We start from the raw sequence: 15,845 nt of genomic DNA on the forward strand, positions 1-15,845 counted from the left end.
GTTTCCAATCTCCCAGTCAATTTTCAACCTTTTCAGTCTCACTTTCAATGTCACCTGTTTACTGAAACATTTCCCCCCAAGGTTAGCAGATATCTCTTAATTGTGAAATCCAGTGATCTTTTCTCAGTCCTCATGCTTCTTGACTTTTCTGCAGCATTTGCTACTGTTAATCATCTCCTCCTCCTGGGTTTTCATGGCCTTTCTCTTGCCTGGTTCTCTTCCTACCTGTCTGATCATTTCTTTTTCATTTCCTTTGCTGGATTATAATTCATGTTTTGAATTTCATGTTTAGTTATCCTAAGGCTCTGTCCCAAGCTACCTGCTCTTTTTTCTCTTCTCTCTCTCTCTCTCTCTCTCTCTCTCTCTCTCTCTCTCTCTCTCTCTCTCTCTCTCTCTCTCTCCCTCTGTCTCTCTCTCTCTCTCTCTCTCTCTCTCTCTCTCTCTCTCTCTCTCTCTCTCTCTCCCCCTCTCATGGATTTTATGGAAATGATGTGCCAAATATACATGTCCATCTCTCATTCCTCTCTTAGGTTCTAATTCCCCATCACCAATTATTAATACTAGTATCTGACATTTCCATCTGGACATCTCATATCAAATATAACATGTTCAAAAGAGGGTATTATATTACCCCCTAAATCCAATCTTCTTTCTAACTTTCCCTTTATTCAAAGATATCATCATTCTTCCAATGACAGAAGATCCCAACCTTGGAGTCAGCATTGACTACTCTTTCTTACCTCTCCTTATATCCGATCAGTTGTCATTTTTATTTTGTTTCTACCATTGTAACATCAAATGTATGTCCCATTCTCCCCACTCACATAGCCCCCATTCTAGTTCAGACTTCTATCAGTTCTCATCTAGATGACTATAATAGCTTGTTAATTAGTCTCATTGCCTCTTGGTCTTTCCTCTCTCCAATCCATCTTTCACACAAATGCCAAATTTATTTTCCTAAGACATAGATCACTCCCTCTTTCAAGAAACTTCGGTGGCTCCCTATTACTTCTAGGAAAAAAATACATAATTCTCTGTCTGATATAGAAAGCCCTTCATAATTTGGCTCTAAACTATCTCTCCAGGTTGATTTTATACTACTTTTTAGCTTTCTCTACTACAAGGAAACTGGCTCATTTGCTGTTTCTGATACTGTTACATTCCATCTCCTACCTTAGAGCCTTTCCATAGACTGCGCCCCTTGCCTGAAATACTTTCCTTCCCCTCTGTCTTTTGTTATTCCTAACTTCATTCAAGGTTAAGCTTAAGTCCCACTCATCCCCAACCCCTACAAAAGGCTTTTCCTGATCCCTCTCAATACTTAGTGCTTCTCCCATATTGAAATTACTTTGCATTTACTTAGTATGTATCTTGTATTTCCTTATTTGTCCTTCACCACTCCAAAAATGTGAGCTCCATGAGGGCAGGGAAAGTTTTCATTTTTGTCTTTACCCCCTAAAGCCCAACGTTGTACCTGACACATAGTCAGTACGTATTAAATGTTCAATGGATGGAAGAGAATTGTCCAAAGGCTACGAGACCCCTGCTGAAGGCTGAACAGGAGGACTTAGACAAAAGGCAGCATCTTCTGGGCAGTTACTGCTCTTTATAAAAAGACTTTAGGAACTCTTAAGGTTTATAGGAAGGGGGTCTTCAGAAGTTTTTCTGTATGTATTACCTAAATTGTCCTTTGGATGTCACTGAATTTCTGTCTTGCATTTCATTCCCTATTTGGTGTCCCTAGAAAGTGATTTCTGTTTCTAACTCCAGGTTCATTCTGTGCCTTCTCTCCTCTCGACTTTCTTGGCAGGGCCAAGACTTTAGGAGCTGCCAGTAAAATCATAATCTGAACTCATAAAACCAACATTCTGTAAATAAAGCTGAATCTCATGGAATGGGAATAAATAGGACCTAAGCCAGGAAAATTCCTCAAAGAAATAAAATGCCTAGTAGTCTCAAAGCAGTAAGAAAAGAGAACATTGAGGTTGGGGCCAAGGAGGATGGGACTATTGGGTAAGTAAAGGACTTATTATTATTTATTGTCATCATTAATATTTTATTTTAGCTATAGGTACTCTATATTAGCAGGGGCAGCTAGGTGGAGCAGTAAGTAGAGAGTCAGGCCTGGAATCAGGAAAACTTGAATTCAAATTTGGCCTCAAACATTTACTAGCTGTGTGACCCTGGGCAAGTTGCTTAACTATGTTTGCCTCAGTTCCTTCATCTATAAAATGAGCTGGAGAAGTAAATGGCAAACCATTCCAGCATCTTTGCCAAGAAAACTTCTAATGGGGGTCACAAAGAAACAGACACAGCTAACAACAACAACAAAAAAAACCCATCAGGGTTGGTATCCGTCTTTCTTGCTTTTTCAGTGTAATTTCTGGCACCTTTGGCTCATTTTCTCTGTCCTCCTATTCTCACAGAATTTGGTGGTTGGGATGGAGGGAAAGGGAATCATCATTATTGCACTAGAATTTCTACTACATGCTCTTGAGGCAAAGCCACTTCTAAAAACTCAACACTAAGGCCAGAATTAGGAAACTTTAAGCTTCTGAGAACTGCCTTAAAGAAATTCCCAAAGAGGAATTAAGAACTAGTGATTAGACTTCATGTTTTACTTTCTTCCCTTCCTTTCTCCTTCCCTCCTTCCTTCATCCTTCCCTTCCTTCTTTCTTCCCTCCCTTTGTTCCTCTTTTCCCTTTCTTCTTTCTTTCTCCTTCCTTCTTTCCTCTTCTTCCTCCCTCCCTTACTTCCTTCCTCCCTTCTTGGAGATCACATGATCCAGCTCCTTTTATAAGTGAAGAAATTGAAGCCTAGGGAGGTACGAAATTCCTAGTCCAGTACCCTTTCCACTATACTATCCATACTTGTCATTCTTAAGGGTTGGGATCACCTTAAATGTTTCTGTGAGGTTCTGAGGGAGTAGGCACATTTCTTACTGATGTTTTCAATATGAAAAATATAATGGGTACCTACTCAATTCATACTTGTAATGATAAAATACCCATATCACTAAAGTGATACCCTGATGCCTCCCTGGGACATGGAGATGACACCGGATTTTTGAAAGCTATACTAATAATGCACATCTTCTCAGAGGCTGAAAAGGCTTCAAGAGTAAGACAGCACATCATCTGAGAGTGACTGCTAAATTCAGAGAAGGTTAGCTACCAGGTGATGAGTTTGGGGGAAGGGATAGGGCTAAAAAGAAAATTCACTAACGTGGAAAGGGATTGAATTCTGTGAATGAAGAGATTACTATGAAATTACTGATATTTTGAAGTAATTTTTCAAGGGCACTTATGTTTGGCTGAAATAAATGTGATCTTAATATAAAGGCAATTCCTTTGCAATAATAAATTAGGATTTAGGATGGGAGATGAAATACCCTGGAGAATGATAGAGATGATGATGAATAATAACAACAGAAAGAATTCATGGTCAAGAAAACATAGAATCTCAGTGCTGGAAGAAAACTTGAGGTCATCTAGTCCATCCTAGACTTAAACAAGAATCTCCACTGTAACACGTTTGACAAGTGATCATTCAATATTTGCTTAAAGACTTCAAGTGAGTGATAACTCATTCCACATTCGATGAGTTTCTAGGGATCATGAAGTCCAGGAGAGAAAGACAGGGTGAAATTTGATGAGGTGAAAGCTTTGAGTGCCCTCCTCCAATAGAGGATCCCACCCCATTTCCAGCAGAGGGAGGAAAGGTCCCTCAAGGCAGAAGGTATTTAGTTACTATTAATGGCTCTATTGAATCAACTAAAGATTACATTAGGTTTTATGAATGCCATATCATGCTGCTGACTTAAATTAGGCTTGAAAATCTCTAAGATCCCAAGATCTTTTTCAGATAAATAGCTTCCTAATTATGCCTCCACCATTTGGAACTTCTAAAGAACTAGGTGATGAGAAGAAAAGACTTAAGACTTTGAAAAGACTTAAGAGTGTTTAGAAAGAAGTAGCTAGGGATACAGAAACCAGGAGAGGGGTTATTTGTGAAACTAGGCCTGATACTGCAGGGACCTCAGGATAGAGAAGTTCAGAGATTTCAATTTGTGGATGCAGCAAAAGATAGAATAACTAGTGCAGCATATCAAGAGACTGAAGCAATGTTTTCAACTTGAACTTGAACTTGAGTGGTGCAATTACCATTGCACAGCCAAAGAAAAGGCTTGGTGCATCCAAGGACAGGGTTATGAAGCCTGCAAGAACTTTGAGAAGCCAAATGAATGTGCTAAGTCAAGCCCATCAGGAATCAGTTACTAAACTGAGTGTCCCTAAGTCCCCTACTTGTATATACCCCCAAGTTCTTCGTATAGTACTAAAGTAGATTTTTCATTTAGAATGGCTAACAAAGTGTTATAATTTAGATGAGTCATTTTGAGGGACTGGGACAGGCAAGGTGTTAGAGGTCAAAAAGAGGTCATAAATTTGTGGTATAAAAGGGAGGGAGGCCCTATTCCTTGGGTCACTGTGGCAGAACTGACCAAAGACAAACACAAGGACTCTTCTGTTTAAGGGAATCTTGGGTGGTTTGTTTAGCAGTTTAAGAGCATTTCTGTTTACATGCAAGACCTCTGTCCTCCTCCTCTCTCTGACCATCTCTCACCACCTTTGGTCACTCTAAACCCAAGGTCATATCTGAGTGTTACCTGAAGGGCACCTTAGGATGGCCTGTAAAGTATGAATTTTGTATCAAAGGAGTTCCAGAAAATATTATGAAATGTAAGTTACTTCTAAGCTGTATCCTGGGTCTACCCCGAAGGGGTAATGCCCCCAAATGGTCCAATGGAGTTCTAGACCCCCCAACACAGCCTTCCAATCCTTCTGGAATCTGTAATATAGCTAAGAACAGGATGAAGCTCTTCTTAGTGGTCACTGATGCTCATGGAAATGAATGAATGTCCAAAGGGAGGGAAGAGAAGTCATAGCACTTCCTCAAGAGGTCTCTTTTCCTACACAAGAGATCTCTAGGAGCATACCCATAGTCAAAAAGGGGAACAAGTATGACCAAAGACACGAAGTTGCCCAAGAGGCAGAGTGGAATGTTCAACATAGGATAGTCAGAAGTCACAGATACCAAGGTGAACGCTCTTGATAAGAAAAAGAGAAAGCTTCACTAAGAGATCATAGTAAAAGCAGACACATTTTTACATACATATGTATCTCTGTGTTCATGTCTCCATGGGCAGAGATTATAGCTAAAGCAAACCAGCTAGGTTGTAGTAGGCAACGTAATAACCATATGAGAAAAGTAAAGGGAAAGGGAAAAGGAATCAGGATTCAAGTAGGTCCTATATTTTCTCATTTTATTCTCACAATAACCCTGTAAGGTAGGTGTTATTATTATCTCCATTTTACAGTTGAGGAAACTGAGGCAAACAGAAATTAAGTGACTTGCCCAGGGTCACACAGCTAGTAAGTGTCCAAGGTCTTCCTGACTTAAGGCCCAGCACTTTAATGCAACTCTAGTTGCCTCTGTACTGAGAAGGGACCAAAATAATAAATACTTTTCAACACTATTTTTTATAACAACATTTTTAATGCCAGGAAAGAAGTAAGTATTTCTTTTTATGTCAAGTTGAAGGTGTTAGTGAATGCTAAATGCTTCCTGCACAACACAGAAAAGGAATAATTTCCAACCCCTGTCTCAAGCATACAAATGGTATATGTATTTGGGAAATATATTTAGAAAGAAGAAAGACCCTGTGTACTTCAGAGCCATAATATTCATCTAGGGGATGCATGGGATACACCAGGAAATGTTTAGTCGTTTCAGTCATGTCTACCTGTTCATGACCCCATTAGGGTTTTCTTAGCAAAGAGACTAGAGTGGTTTGTCATTTCCTTCTCCAGCTCATTTTACAGATGAGGAAACTGAGGCAAACAGGGTGAAGTGACTTGCCCAGGGTCACACAGCTGGGGTCTGAGACTGGATTTGAACTCAGGTCATCCTGACTTCAGGCCCCAGGCTTTATCTACTGTGTCACCTAGCTGCCCTTCATTAGAGAATAGGGTGGAACTAACTCCATGAATGATAGGTCAGTTGCTAGGTGCTGATTGGCACAGAGGGTAAAAGCATGAATGTGGACTGTGACTCTGGGCAAGTCACTTAATTCCTCTCAGTCTTAGTTTCCTCATCTGTAAAATGGAGATTAACAATAGCACCAATCTCACAGGAATGTGGAGATCAAATAATATGATATATGTACAGTGCTTTACAAACCTTAAAGTGCTATATTCATGGTAACTATAATAATTATTGTTATTCCAATAATGCCAAGAAAATAGGCAGAATTTGTCAGGGCAGCATAACATTTGTCCTCCCTCTTTTTGCCTGGAAAAGTTGCAGGTCATGAAGAAAATACCTAACTGACCTCTGGGCTAAGTTCAACATCAATGGGGAGGCAAGCTAACATGGAAATGTCAACTGCCTTTTATCCCTCTCCTGCATCAGAGGGACCATTGAAACACTATAGGCTCTGTGTACTGCAGCTAAAGTGATTGTGGGAAGAGCCAGGAGGGCATATCAGAGGAAGAATTAGAAAGGTAAACATGTTTACAGTAACTCCCTTCTCTGTGGACCCTTCCCTGAGGTCTGGCTCTGATTCCAAGTGTACAGTGGTCAGAACTTTTGTACCAGGGCAGCCTCCCTTTGTAGCACTGGTCAAAACTGGGGGTGGGGGAAACTTCTGGCCCACAGCTGATAAAATCTGTAAAAGAGTGAATGTTTGGGAACAGCACCAGTGCAAATAAGTGCCAACCATTCTCCACCTTCTCCGGGACCCCTCCCACTCCTTCCTCCCCTCCCAGCTGCTCCAGCTCTCATAATAAAAACACACCACTGCTTCAACTTCCCAGCCTCTTAGAAGCAGCTTGTAAGAAGCTTCTCTTTACCCACCACTGCAAAGGAACGTGTGAGAGCTACCCAGAGGGACAAGAGAAAGACCATGAAGACGTTACTCGTTGTCACAATTCTGACTGCATTAGCAGTGATAGCTCTGTGCTATGGTAAGAAACCTTCTTCAGCCTCTCTGAATTTTCCATTGCCTGTGTCTCTCTCTTCACGTTACTTTGGACTTCTCTTTTCTCCTCCCTCCTTGACTTCATCCCCCATTCCCATTAGTTCACTAAGTCTTTATTTCCCTAGATTTCTTCTGCTTCTCAGTGTTTTTCATTTGCTTTGCTGTTTATCTTTCCTTTCTCTTCTAGCCTCCATCCTTTCTTGGGGAAGCCTTAACTCTGCTTTTAAGGATGTAAGTAGAACAGATGACAGATCAGAAGGGGCGGGATGGGATGCTGTAAAAAACAGGAATAAGGAGGTGGAATCATCGCCTAGCTATGTAGCTTTGGATGGCATTTAACCTCTTTTTGATTTCCATCTCCTCACTGTAAAATGAGGGCCTTGAACTAAATACTTTCTGTAAGACTGTTTCTAAAATAGGCAGGCTAACTTGTCCAAGCAGTTTCACTTTAAGATACTCCTTCTGAAAGCCAAGAGGGGGATTGGGTTAGGAAGGTTAGATGCTGGCATAAATGAGCTAAGGTAAGTGGTGACTTCCACCTTGGAAAACCTTAGAAGAATCAATCTCTGTTCTGAAGTGGTTCAGGCACAGTCCAAGCAGGAGAGAGGTTTGACTCCTTCACTTATGGGAGTCTCTGCACAACTTAGGATCCTTCTATGTCAGAACATGACATTGCTGTGTTGTTAAATCTCTCAACCTGTTTCTAAATGTGCAAATTTGAAAGGAAAAGGGTAAGACAATGATCCAAGTGATTTTAACTTTTATTTGTCATCGGTTATTTCAGGTGAAATTTAGGGGGCCTGAGTTATGTCAATAAAACCCCTAATTCTCAACTTCATTTTGAAGACATAGACATAACTTATCTAATAATAAATATAACTTCTCCTTTCACCCACTTTCTAGAGCAACATTTTAAAGCAAATCCAATTATAAAAATGCAAGCCGATTAAAATGCATTTTTCTTTACATCTTTAAATGCTACACTCAGTAACACAAAATTACTCCATACATTTTCCTACATCTCTATTCTAACTGACCTAATGCTTGGTAGCTAAGTACAGTTCACTGCTTAAAACACAGATGCCTAAGTGACATTTTCAGAACCACTCACGGACCTATTATAGTGGTCCCTTAGCTTTGGCATCTGCATAACCTAAAGAATATCTGAGTGCGTATTCTGCTAAACTTTATTCAGGAAAAGACCCCTATGAGGAAAAAAAAGGGGGGACGTTATGTGTATCTTTGTATCACATTATATGACCTTGGGCTCTGTACTGAGCTCTCTTCTCTATATTCTTTCAGTGAGCTTATCAATTTCTATGTGATCAATTTGTCATGACTATGCAAACATGTGTATACGTGTATGTATATGTGTGTGTATTTGGATGTATGCTAGACTTGTCTCCTAAGCTCTCTCTAGTCCTATATCACCAACCTTCTACTTGACATCCTCCCCTGAACGTCTCTAGCTCATTGATGTCCAAAATGGCGCTCTTCATCACACCTAAACAAACCTTCCCCTCTTCCAAGTCACCCAGGTTCACCAGTTTCTTGGAGTTCTCCCTGGACTCTTTTTCCTTCAATCCTACATCCAACCAATGGAAACTCATGGATTCTGCCTTTACAACATCTTTCCCACCTATTCCCTCCTGACTACTCACACAATCACTACCCAAGTTCACATTGTCATATTGTCGATTGGTTTCTCTGTGTCCTTCCTATCTCCTCGCCAGCCCATCCCCACAGTTGCCAAAATAATCTCCCTAAATCATAAATTCATGTCACTTCCCTGCTGAGGAATTTTCAGGCATTCCTCCTATTTTTCTCTAATAAGAAAATACAAGTTCTAGAACTTCATTTAAAGATCATTGTAATCTAGCTCCACTATGCTTTTCCGGACCTATTCTACATCACTCCACTTAATGGGCTTTATGATCTGGTCAAAGTGGTCCACTTGCTGATCTGTCAATACAACTATTCCATCATCTGGCTCCTCTGCTTCTTCATAGCCCATCGCCCCCTCCTAAAATGAACTCTCTCTTTGCCTATACCTCTTAGAGTCTTTAGTTTCCTTAAGGTTTAGCCCAGGTGCCACATCCTATAAGAAGGCTTTCATAATAGACTTACCTGTTAGTCAGTAACAAGCTTATGTTAACTGCTGACTATGTGCCAGCCACTGTGCTAAATACTGAGGATACAAAGAAAGGTTTGTATCCAAGGAGAACTTATTCTAATGGGATAGAACTTTCTTGTTCCTTAAAATATCTTGTTTTTACTTTAATTGCACCACTTTATGAAAATGTAAAATCCTTGAGGGCAGGGACAGTTTTTCATTTTCTCTCTGGGTTTTCAGTGCCTAACAGCATACAACACATAGTAGGTGCTTACTAAATGATTGTGGCTGATTTAACCTGACCTTATAGCTGAGATCCTCAGACTTCTTCAGGTAAGAATGTGGTCATTTTTTCTGACAGATGAATAAAATAAGTATGCAGTTAGTCAAGACATAGTTAGAAATCCTATTTCACATGTATTTGTTCCCTGAAATTAACAATAACTATTTTGCTAAATGTATTCCCAATATCTTTTTAACTTCTCTCTTCTTCTCCCTTCCTTCTCTTTAGTATGTATGAATTTTAGCTATGCCATAAATACAAAATGGATTTTTTTTCTTCTTCCCCAGAATCCCATGAAAGTATGGAATCTTATGAAATGAGTAAGTTTTTTTTTTTGTTTTCTTAAATGGCCTACAAGAAAGATACATTCCTACTCTTATTTGATGAAAGGTTAGGAATAGCTGAGTAAAGAGAATATGAACCACCAGGCAAAGTTAAGTCAGTATCTGAAAACCCTGGTGGCTTTTCTAATTTGTATCATCAAGTGCACATTAAGGCTGTGCTCTCTGGCAGGAACACAATACTCAACAATTTAGAACCACCTGATTTAAATTTTTTTGGAGAAATTCAAACTGGCCTGCATCTGCACTCTACATAGAGATGGAAATTCTGATGGGATGGTAGAAAATGTCTTAAGTTTGATATAGGCTAATTGTGTGCTCCACTCATCAACACTGGGTCTTTTTTCTGACTTTTGGAGGTTGCATGAATCTGAGACACACTGTGGAAGAGAGAATAGGAAGTTTTAGGGTCAGGATCAAGTACTACCTCTGATACATACTGGCTGTATGACCATAAGCATGACTTCAGTCCCCCAAGCAACTCTCTCACTACGAATGACAACAGTTGCTGACCTGTCCTGAAGTGGAGATTTCCTCATTAGGAATTCTCCTTAACAGGGAATTCACAGTTCCAAACCAGAAAAGAAATGAAAAAGTAATTCTCCTAGGATAGTGTCTAAGAGTTAGTGCCAAGATTTACTGGATTATAACCTTTGACTTTTATTTCCTTAGATCCCTTCATTAATAGGCGAAGGGCCAACACCTTCATGTCACCTCAACAAAGATGGAGGGCTAAAATCCAGGAGAGGTAAGTAACAATGAGCAACGGAGAGAATAGTAGAGCAATGGAATTACAAATTTATGGTGCAGCATCCCAAACCTAAATAAACTAAGAAACTAGCCTCTCTTGTGATCTAAGGAAGGGTAGGTTTGAGTCTTAATGAATAAGTGTGAAAGCCAAAATCCTCAACTAAAAATATACAATCTGATGATAAAACTCTGCACTGAACTAGACATGAAATTTTCAAAAGTGGAAACATTTAAAACATGGTTTGGTCATAAAGAAGGAATCAGAGCATTTTAATGCTTCCCAAACAAAAAACGATTTTTTTCCAAAATGTCCTGCTGTTAAAGAGTTCACTGAAATTTGGAAATGATGATCTCTAATGAAATTATATGGCCAATCTATGGATAAATTATAAGTATTCCCTTTCTTCAGAAGGTAAAATTTTAGCCTATGCTTTATTACAATTAAAGGTGAGACCTTAGAAAGAGCATCCGGATGATTTCAGGAAGATTTAAGTTCAAGTCAGGTCTCAGATATTTAGTAGCTGTGTGATCTTGGGCAAGTTACTTAATTACTTTCAACCTCTGTTTCTTCATCGGTAAAATGGGGATAATAATAGGGCTTACTTTTCAATATTGTTGTGAGGATCAAGAGAGAACACATGTAAAGTAGTTAAATAGGGCATCTCAAAAGTCTTAGTGAATTTTTAAACTATTAAAGCTTATTATTATTATTAATTTTTATTCATTATGAAGCATGGGGCTTCATAGTTCCCAGGGAGGTAATCTTCAGTAAAAGGTAAGAATTTCTAACTATAACCAAGTCTGTGGGGAGTAACTTAGCACTAAGCCCAAGTTCCAAGGGGTCTAAGCACTCTGGTAAGAAATATTGAGTTTGTGGAGGAAGAAGAACCAAAAGTCTCCTTTTCATATAATATATCATAATGATCCTTCCTCTTCCTTTTCTCCTCTTCTTCCTTCATATTTCTCCCTATCACTTTGTGACTTTTTGTCTCTCTAAATAATCTATTTTTTTCTACCATTATCAGTCCACTAATCCTAATGGTTCACTCTTTTCCTGTTGAAACTTACCTACATCCCATCATGCAGTTCATCTCACCATCCTCTAGCATTTATAGAAGTAATCCAGCTCAATGTATTTGTCTGCTTCCTTGGTTTTACAGGACCAGAGAACAAAGCAAGCCTACCTATGAACTCCAGCGAGAAGCATGTGATGATTACACTCTCTGTTCACGCTATGCCTTTATTCACGGATACAATGCTGCCTATAATCGTTATTTCAGGCAGCAAAGAAACATCTGAGTCTGGGATTTTGGAGTCTCCCTTTCCAGAGCCTGGAGCCTGGATTTGTATGCAAATACAGTAGTATTGAAACATATGGATCACTTGTTAACTGCATGTTCCTTCATTTTCTACTTTTTATCTTCTTCCTTATCAAAAGATTGTTAGATTCTCCATTACAGCCTTTGATAACAGTGTAGTGGAGGTCAGAGGGGAACTGGGATTTATGCTTATTGCAAAATGAACTCCTGGTTTGATACCTTTATTCTATAAGTTTAATTTTTACAAAGACCCTGTTGAGTTGCTTAATATCCTGCACACCTAACTCACTGAAAGATCTGTCAGAGTGGACATTCAACACATATATAGCATCAATTAGGGAGTGAATTTCTTAAATCCTGTTAGTGATGGAATCCTTTCTCTGACCAGGAGGTTGGGGAGAGGGGAGAAGAGGAGAGGAGTCTAATATGCTGTTTAGATATCCATGATATTCTTTCATCCCTCTCTATCAAGGTTTGGTGTTTGTTTACTGAATTTTTTGCTTATGCAACTTTTAAATGTCATTATTGTATTTTTATGAGGGGAGGGGAATCGTTGGGAAGTGACAAAGATGTAAAAGAAGAAAAAAGCATCAATAAAACATCTAAGAATTTTTTAAAATGTCATGAATGATTGATTGTGTCATTCTCCCCTTCAAGAATCCACAATGGCTCCCAAATGTCTCTCTTATTTATATCAAAATCAGCTTTAGCTTCCCATTCTCATTAACTGGCTTGGGCTCCTTAGCCAAGTCAGAGGTGATTTATGTAATCATAGAACTGTAGAGCTAGGATAGACTATTGAGATCATCTCACCTAATCCCTTTAATTTACAGATAGAAAAATTGAGACTAAGAGAGAGAAAGTGATTCACTTACTAAGAATCACCCAGGTAGTTAGTTTATCTGGTACTAGAGAGAACCCAGGTCTCCTGACTCCTAGTCCAGGTCAGGGTTTCTTTCTTTTTGCTTTCTAAACAATATGGTACTGCCTTATTACATTTCACTTCTTATCCCAAGGTATCTCTGCCAACTCAGTCCAAAACCCTCTTACTCCATTAAATATTCCCTGTTGAAACCCACCTACATCCCATCATGCAGCTGATCTCACCATCCCCTCAGCATTTATATAAGTAATCCATCTCAATGCATTTGTTTACATTTATTTAATTCCTTGCATTGTATTATATCTTTTTATTTATCTTATCTCTCCCATTATACTGGAAGGTCCTAGAGAGAAAGAATCGTATCTACTTTTGTACTTCCCTGCCAGGCCTAGAGGCCTGAGGGCTACCCGAGTCTTACCTTACCTATCACAGGTCTTTGGCTGGCCAAACCGGATAAACATATGAGAGAAGAGACTTTCTGGAGTCAAACAAGGGTTAGGCTTTATTCAGGGTCCTGGTTACATGTGCAGGAGGAACTCTTCCTTAGGAGAGAGAGAGAAATCTCCCAAGGAGGCAAAGATCTTACAGTAAGAGAATGAAAGCAGAAGTGGAAGTGGGGAGAGAGGGGGGAGGGAAGAGCGAAGAGAGGAAAAGGGGCCTTCTGTCCTGTAAGGGCCCCTCAGCGCTAAGAGCGCCTTCAGGCTTCCCTGACCCTACTTAAGCTCTCCGGCAGCGTAGTTTGCACCTGAATACCGTGCCTGTTAGATAACAATAGGTGTGCCCAGATCCGGGCCAGTCTCGAGGGCGGGGATGCTCTCTCCCATCACGTTCTCACAGGAAGAGGCGGAAATACACGAGATCTCACTCCTCAATTCCCTGCTGTTTCCTGGGGGGCCTCATGAGAACTCTAAGGTTTAGAAGCTCTCACCTTTACCCACCCGAGACTGTCCACATGGAACTGAGCTTACACCCCCAACACTTCCCCATTACTTTAAGATACTATTATACACCTAGTAGGTCTTCAATAGAGATGAACCTAAGTAACTGCTTACTATGGATTCTAGTGAATAAATCAACAAGTATTTAAAAAGAAGCTATGTACCAGGCATGGGGTATTTAAACTCAAAAATGAAATAATCTTTGCCTTCAAAGAGTTCACATTGTCTTAGGTAAAAACAAAACATCATGTAAAAGTACTTGCAAAATAAATATAAGGAAATGTCACTAGCAGCTGGGAGTTTGGAGTTTAGAAATGCCACATGTAGGGGTTGGTGCTTGAGGTGAGGTTTATTTTTTTCCAAAATTTATTAATTTATTTTTCAGTTTTCAACAATTACTTCCATAAGTTCCAAATTTTTTTCTCTCTTTTTTTATTAATTTATTTAAGTTTTCAACATTCATTTCCACAAAATTTTGAGTTCCAAATTTTCTCCCAATTTCTCCCTTCCCCTCACCCCAAAATGCTGAGCATTCTAATTACCTTTATCACCAATCTGCCCTCCCTTCTAACATTCCTCCCTTCCCTTATCTCCATCTTCTCTTTTGTCCTGTAGGGCAAGATAAATTTCTAGACCCCATTACCTGTATTTCATATTTCCTAGTTGTATGCAAGAACAATACTCAACAGTTGTTCCTAAAACTTTGAGTTCCAACTTCTCTTCCTCCCTCCCTCCCCACCCATCCCCATTGGGAAGGCAAGCAATTCAATATAGGCCATATCTGTGTAGTTTTGCAAATGACTTCCATAATAGTCATGTTGTGTAAGACTATATTTCCCTCCATCCTATTCTGTCCCCCATTTCTTCTATTCTCTCTTTTGACCTTGTCCCTCCCCAAGACTGTTGAATTCTAATTGCTTCCTCCTCCCATTGTCCTCCCTTCCATCATCCCCCCCACCCTGCTTATCCCCTTCTCCCAACTTTCCTGTATTGTAAGATAAGTTTTCATACAAAAATGAGTGTGCATTTTATTCCTTCCTTGAGTCGAATGTGATGAGGGTAAGTTTCATGTTTTCTCTCTCATCTCCCCCTTTTTTCTCTCCACTGAAAAGTCTTTTACTTGCCTCTTCTATGAGAGATAATTTGCCCCATTCCATTTCTCCCTTTCTCCTCCCAATATATTCCTCTCTCACCCCTTAATTTCATTTTTTTAGATATGATCCCATCCTAATTCAACTCACCCTGTACTCTCTGTCTCTGTGTGGGTGTCTGTGTCTGTGTGTGTGTGTGTATGTAATCCCACCAACTACCCAGAGTTTCAAGAGTTACAAATATTGTCTTTCCATGTAGGAATATAAACAGTTCAACTTTAAGTAAGTCCCTTATGATTTCTCTTTCCTGTTTACATTTTCATGCTTCTCTTAATTCTTGTGTTTGCAAGTCAAATTTTCTTTTCAGCTCTGGTCTTTTCATCAAGAATGCTTGAAAGTCCTCTATTTCATTGAGTAACCATTTTTTCCCCTAAAGTATTATACTCAGTTTTGCTGGTAGGTGATTCTTGGTTTTAGTCCCGGTTCCTTTGACTTCTGGAATATCATATTCCACGGCCTTCAATCCCTTAATGTAGAAGCTGCTAGATCTTGTGTTATCCTGATTGTATTTCAACAATACTCAAACTGTTTCTTTCTAGCTGCTTGTAATATTTTCTTCTTGACCTGGGAACTCTGGAATTTGGCCACAATGTTCCTAGGAGTTTCTCTTTTTGAATCTCTTTCAGGAGGTGATCAGTGGATTCTTTCAATGTTTGTTTTGCCCCCTGGTTCTAGAATATCAGGACAGTTTTCCTTGATAATTTCATGAAAAATGATGTCTAGGCTCTTTTTTTTGATCATGGCTTTCAGGTAGTCCCATAATTTTTAAATTGTCTCTCCTGGATTTATTATCCAAGTCACTTGTTTTTCCAATGAGATATTTCACATTATCTTTCCTTTTTTCATTCTTTTGGTTTTGTTTTATGATTTCTTGGTTTCTCATAAAGTCATTAGCCTCCATCTGTTCCATTCTAATTTTGAAAGAACTATTTTCTTCAGTGAGCTTTTGAACCTCCTTTCCATTTGACTAATTCTCCTTTTTAAAGCGTTCTTCCCCTCATTGGCTTTTTGAACCTCATTTGTCAATT

General features: G+C 39.3%; 1 protein-coding gene across 1 annotated transcript; it reads left to right on the plus strand.

The window, feature by feature from the left end:
* The first annotated feature begins 6,650 nt into the window (after positions 1-6,650).
* Positions 6,651-12,469, plus strand: MGP (matrix Gla protein). Its single transcript, XM_072653650.1, has 4 exons — positions 6,651-7,025; positions 9,723-9,755; positions 10,449-10,524; positions 11,687-12,469. The coding sequence occupies exons 1-4, from the start codon at positions 6,965-6,967 to the stop codon at positions 11,823-11,825; spliced, it is 309 nt and encodes a 102-aa protein (XP_072509751.1). The 5' UTR covers positions 6,651-6,964; the 3' UTR covers positions 11,826-12,469.
* The last annotated feature ends 3,376 nt before the right edge of the window (positions 12,470-15,845 follow it).

The sequence above is a fragment of the Notamacropus eugenii genome, chromosome 3 (assembly GCF_028372415.1).
Source record: "Notamacropus eugenii isolate mMacEug1 chromosome 3, mMacEug1.pri_v2, whole genome shotgun sequence".
Lineage (NCBI taxonomy): Eukaryota > Metazoa > Chordata > Mammalia > Diprotodontia > Macropodidae > Notamacropus > Notamacropus eugenii.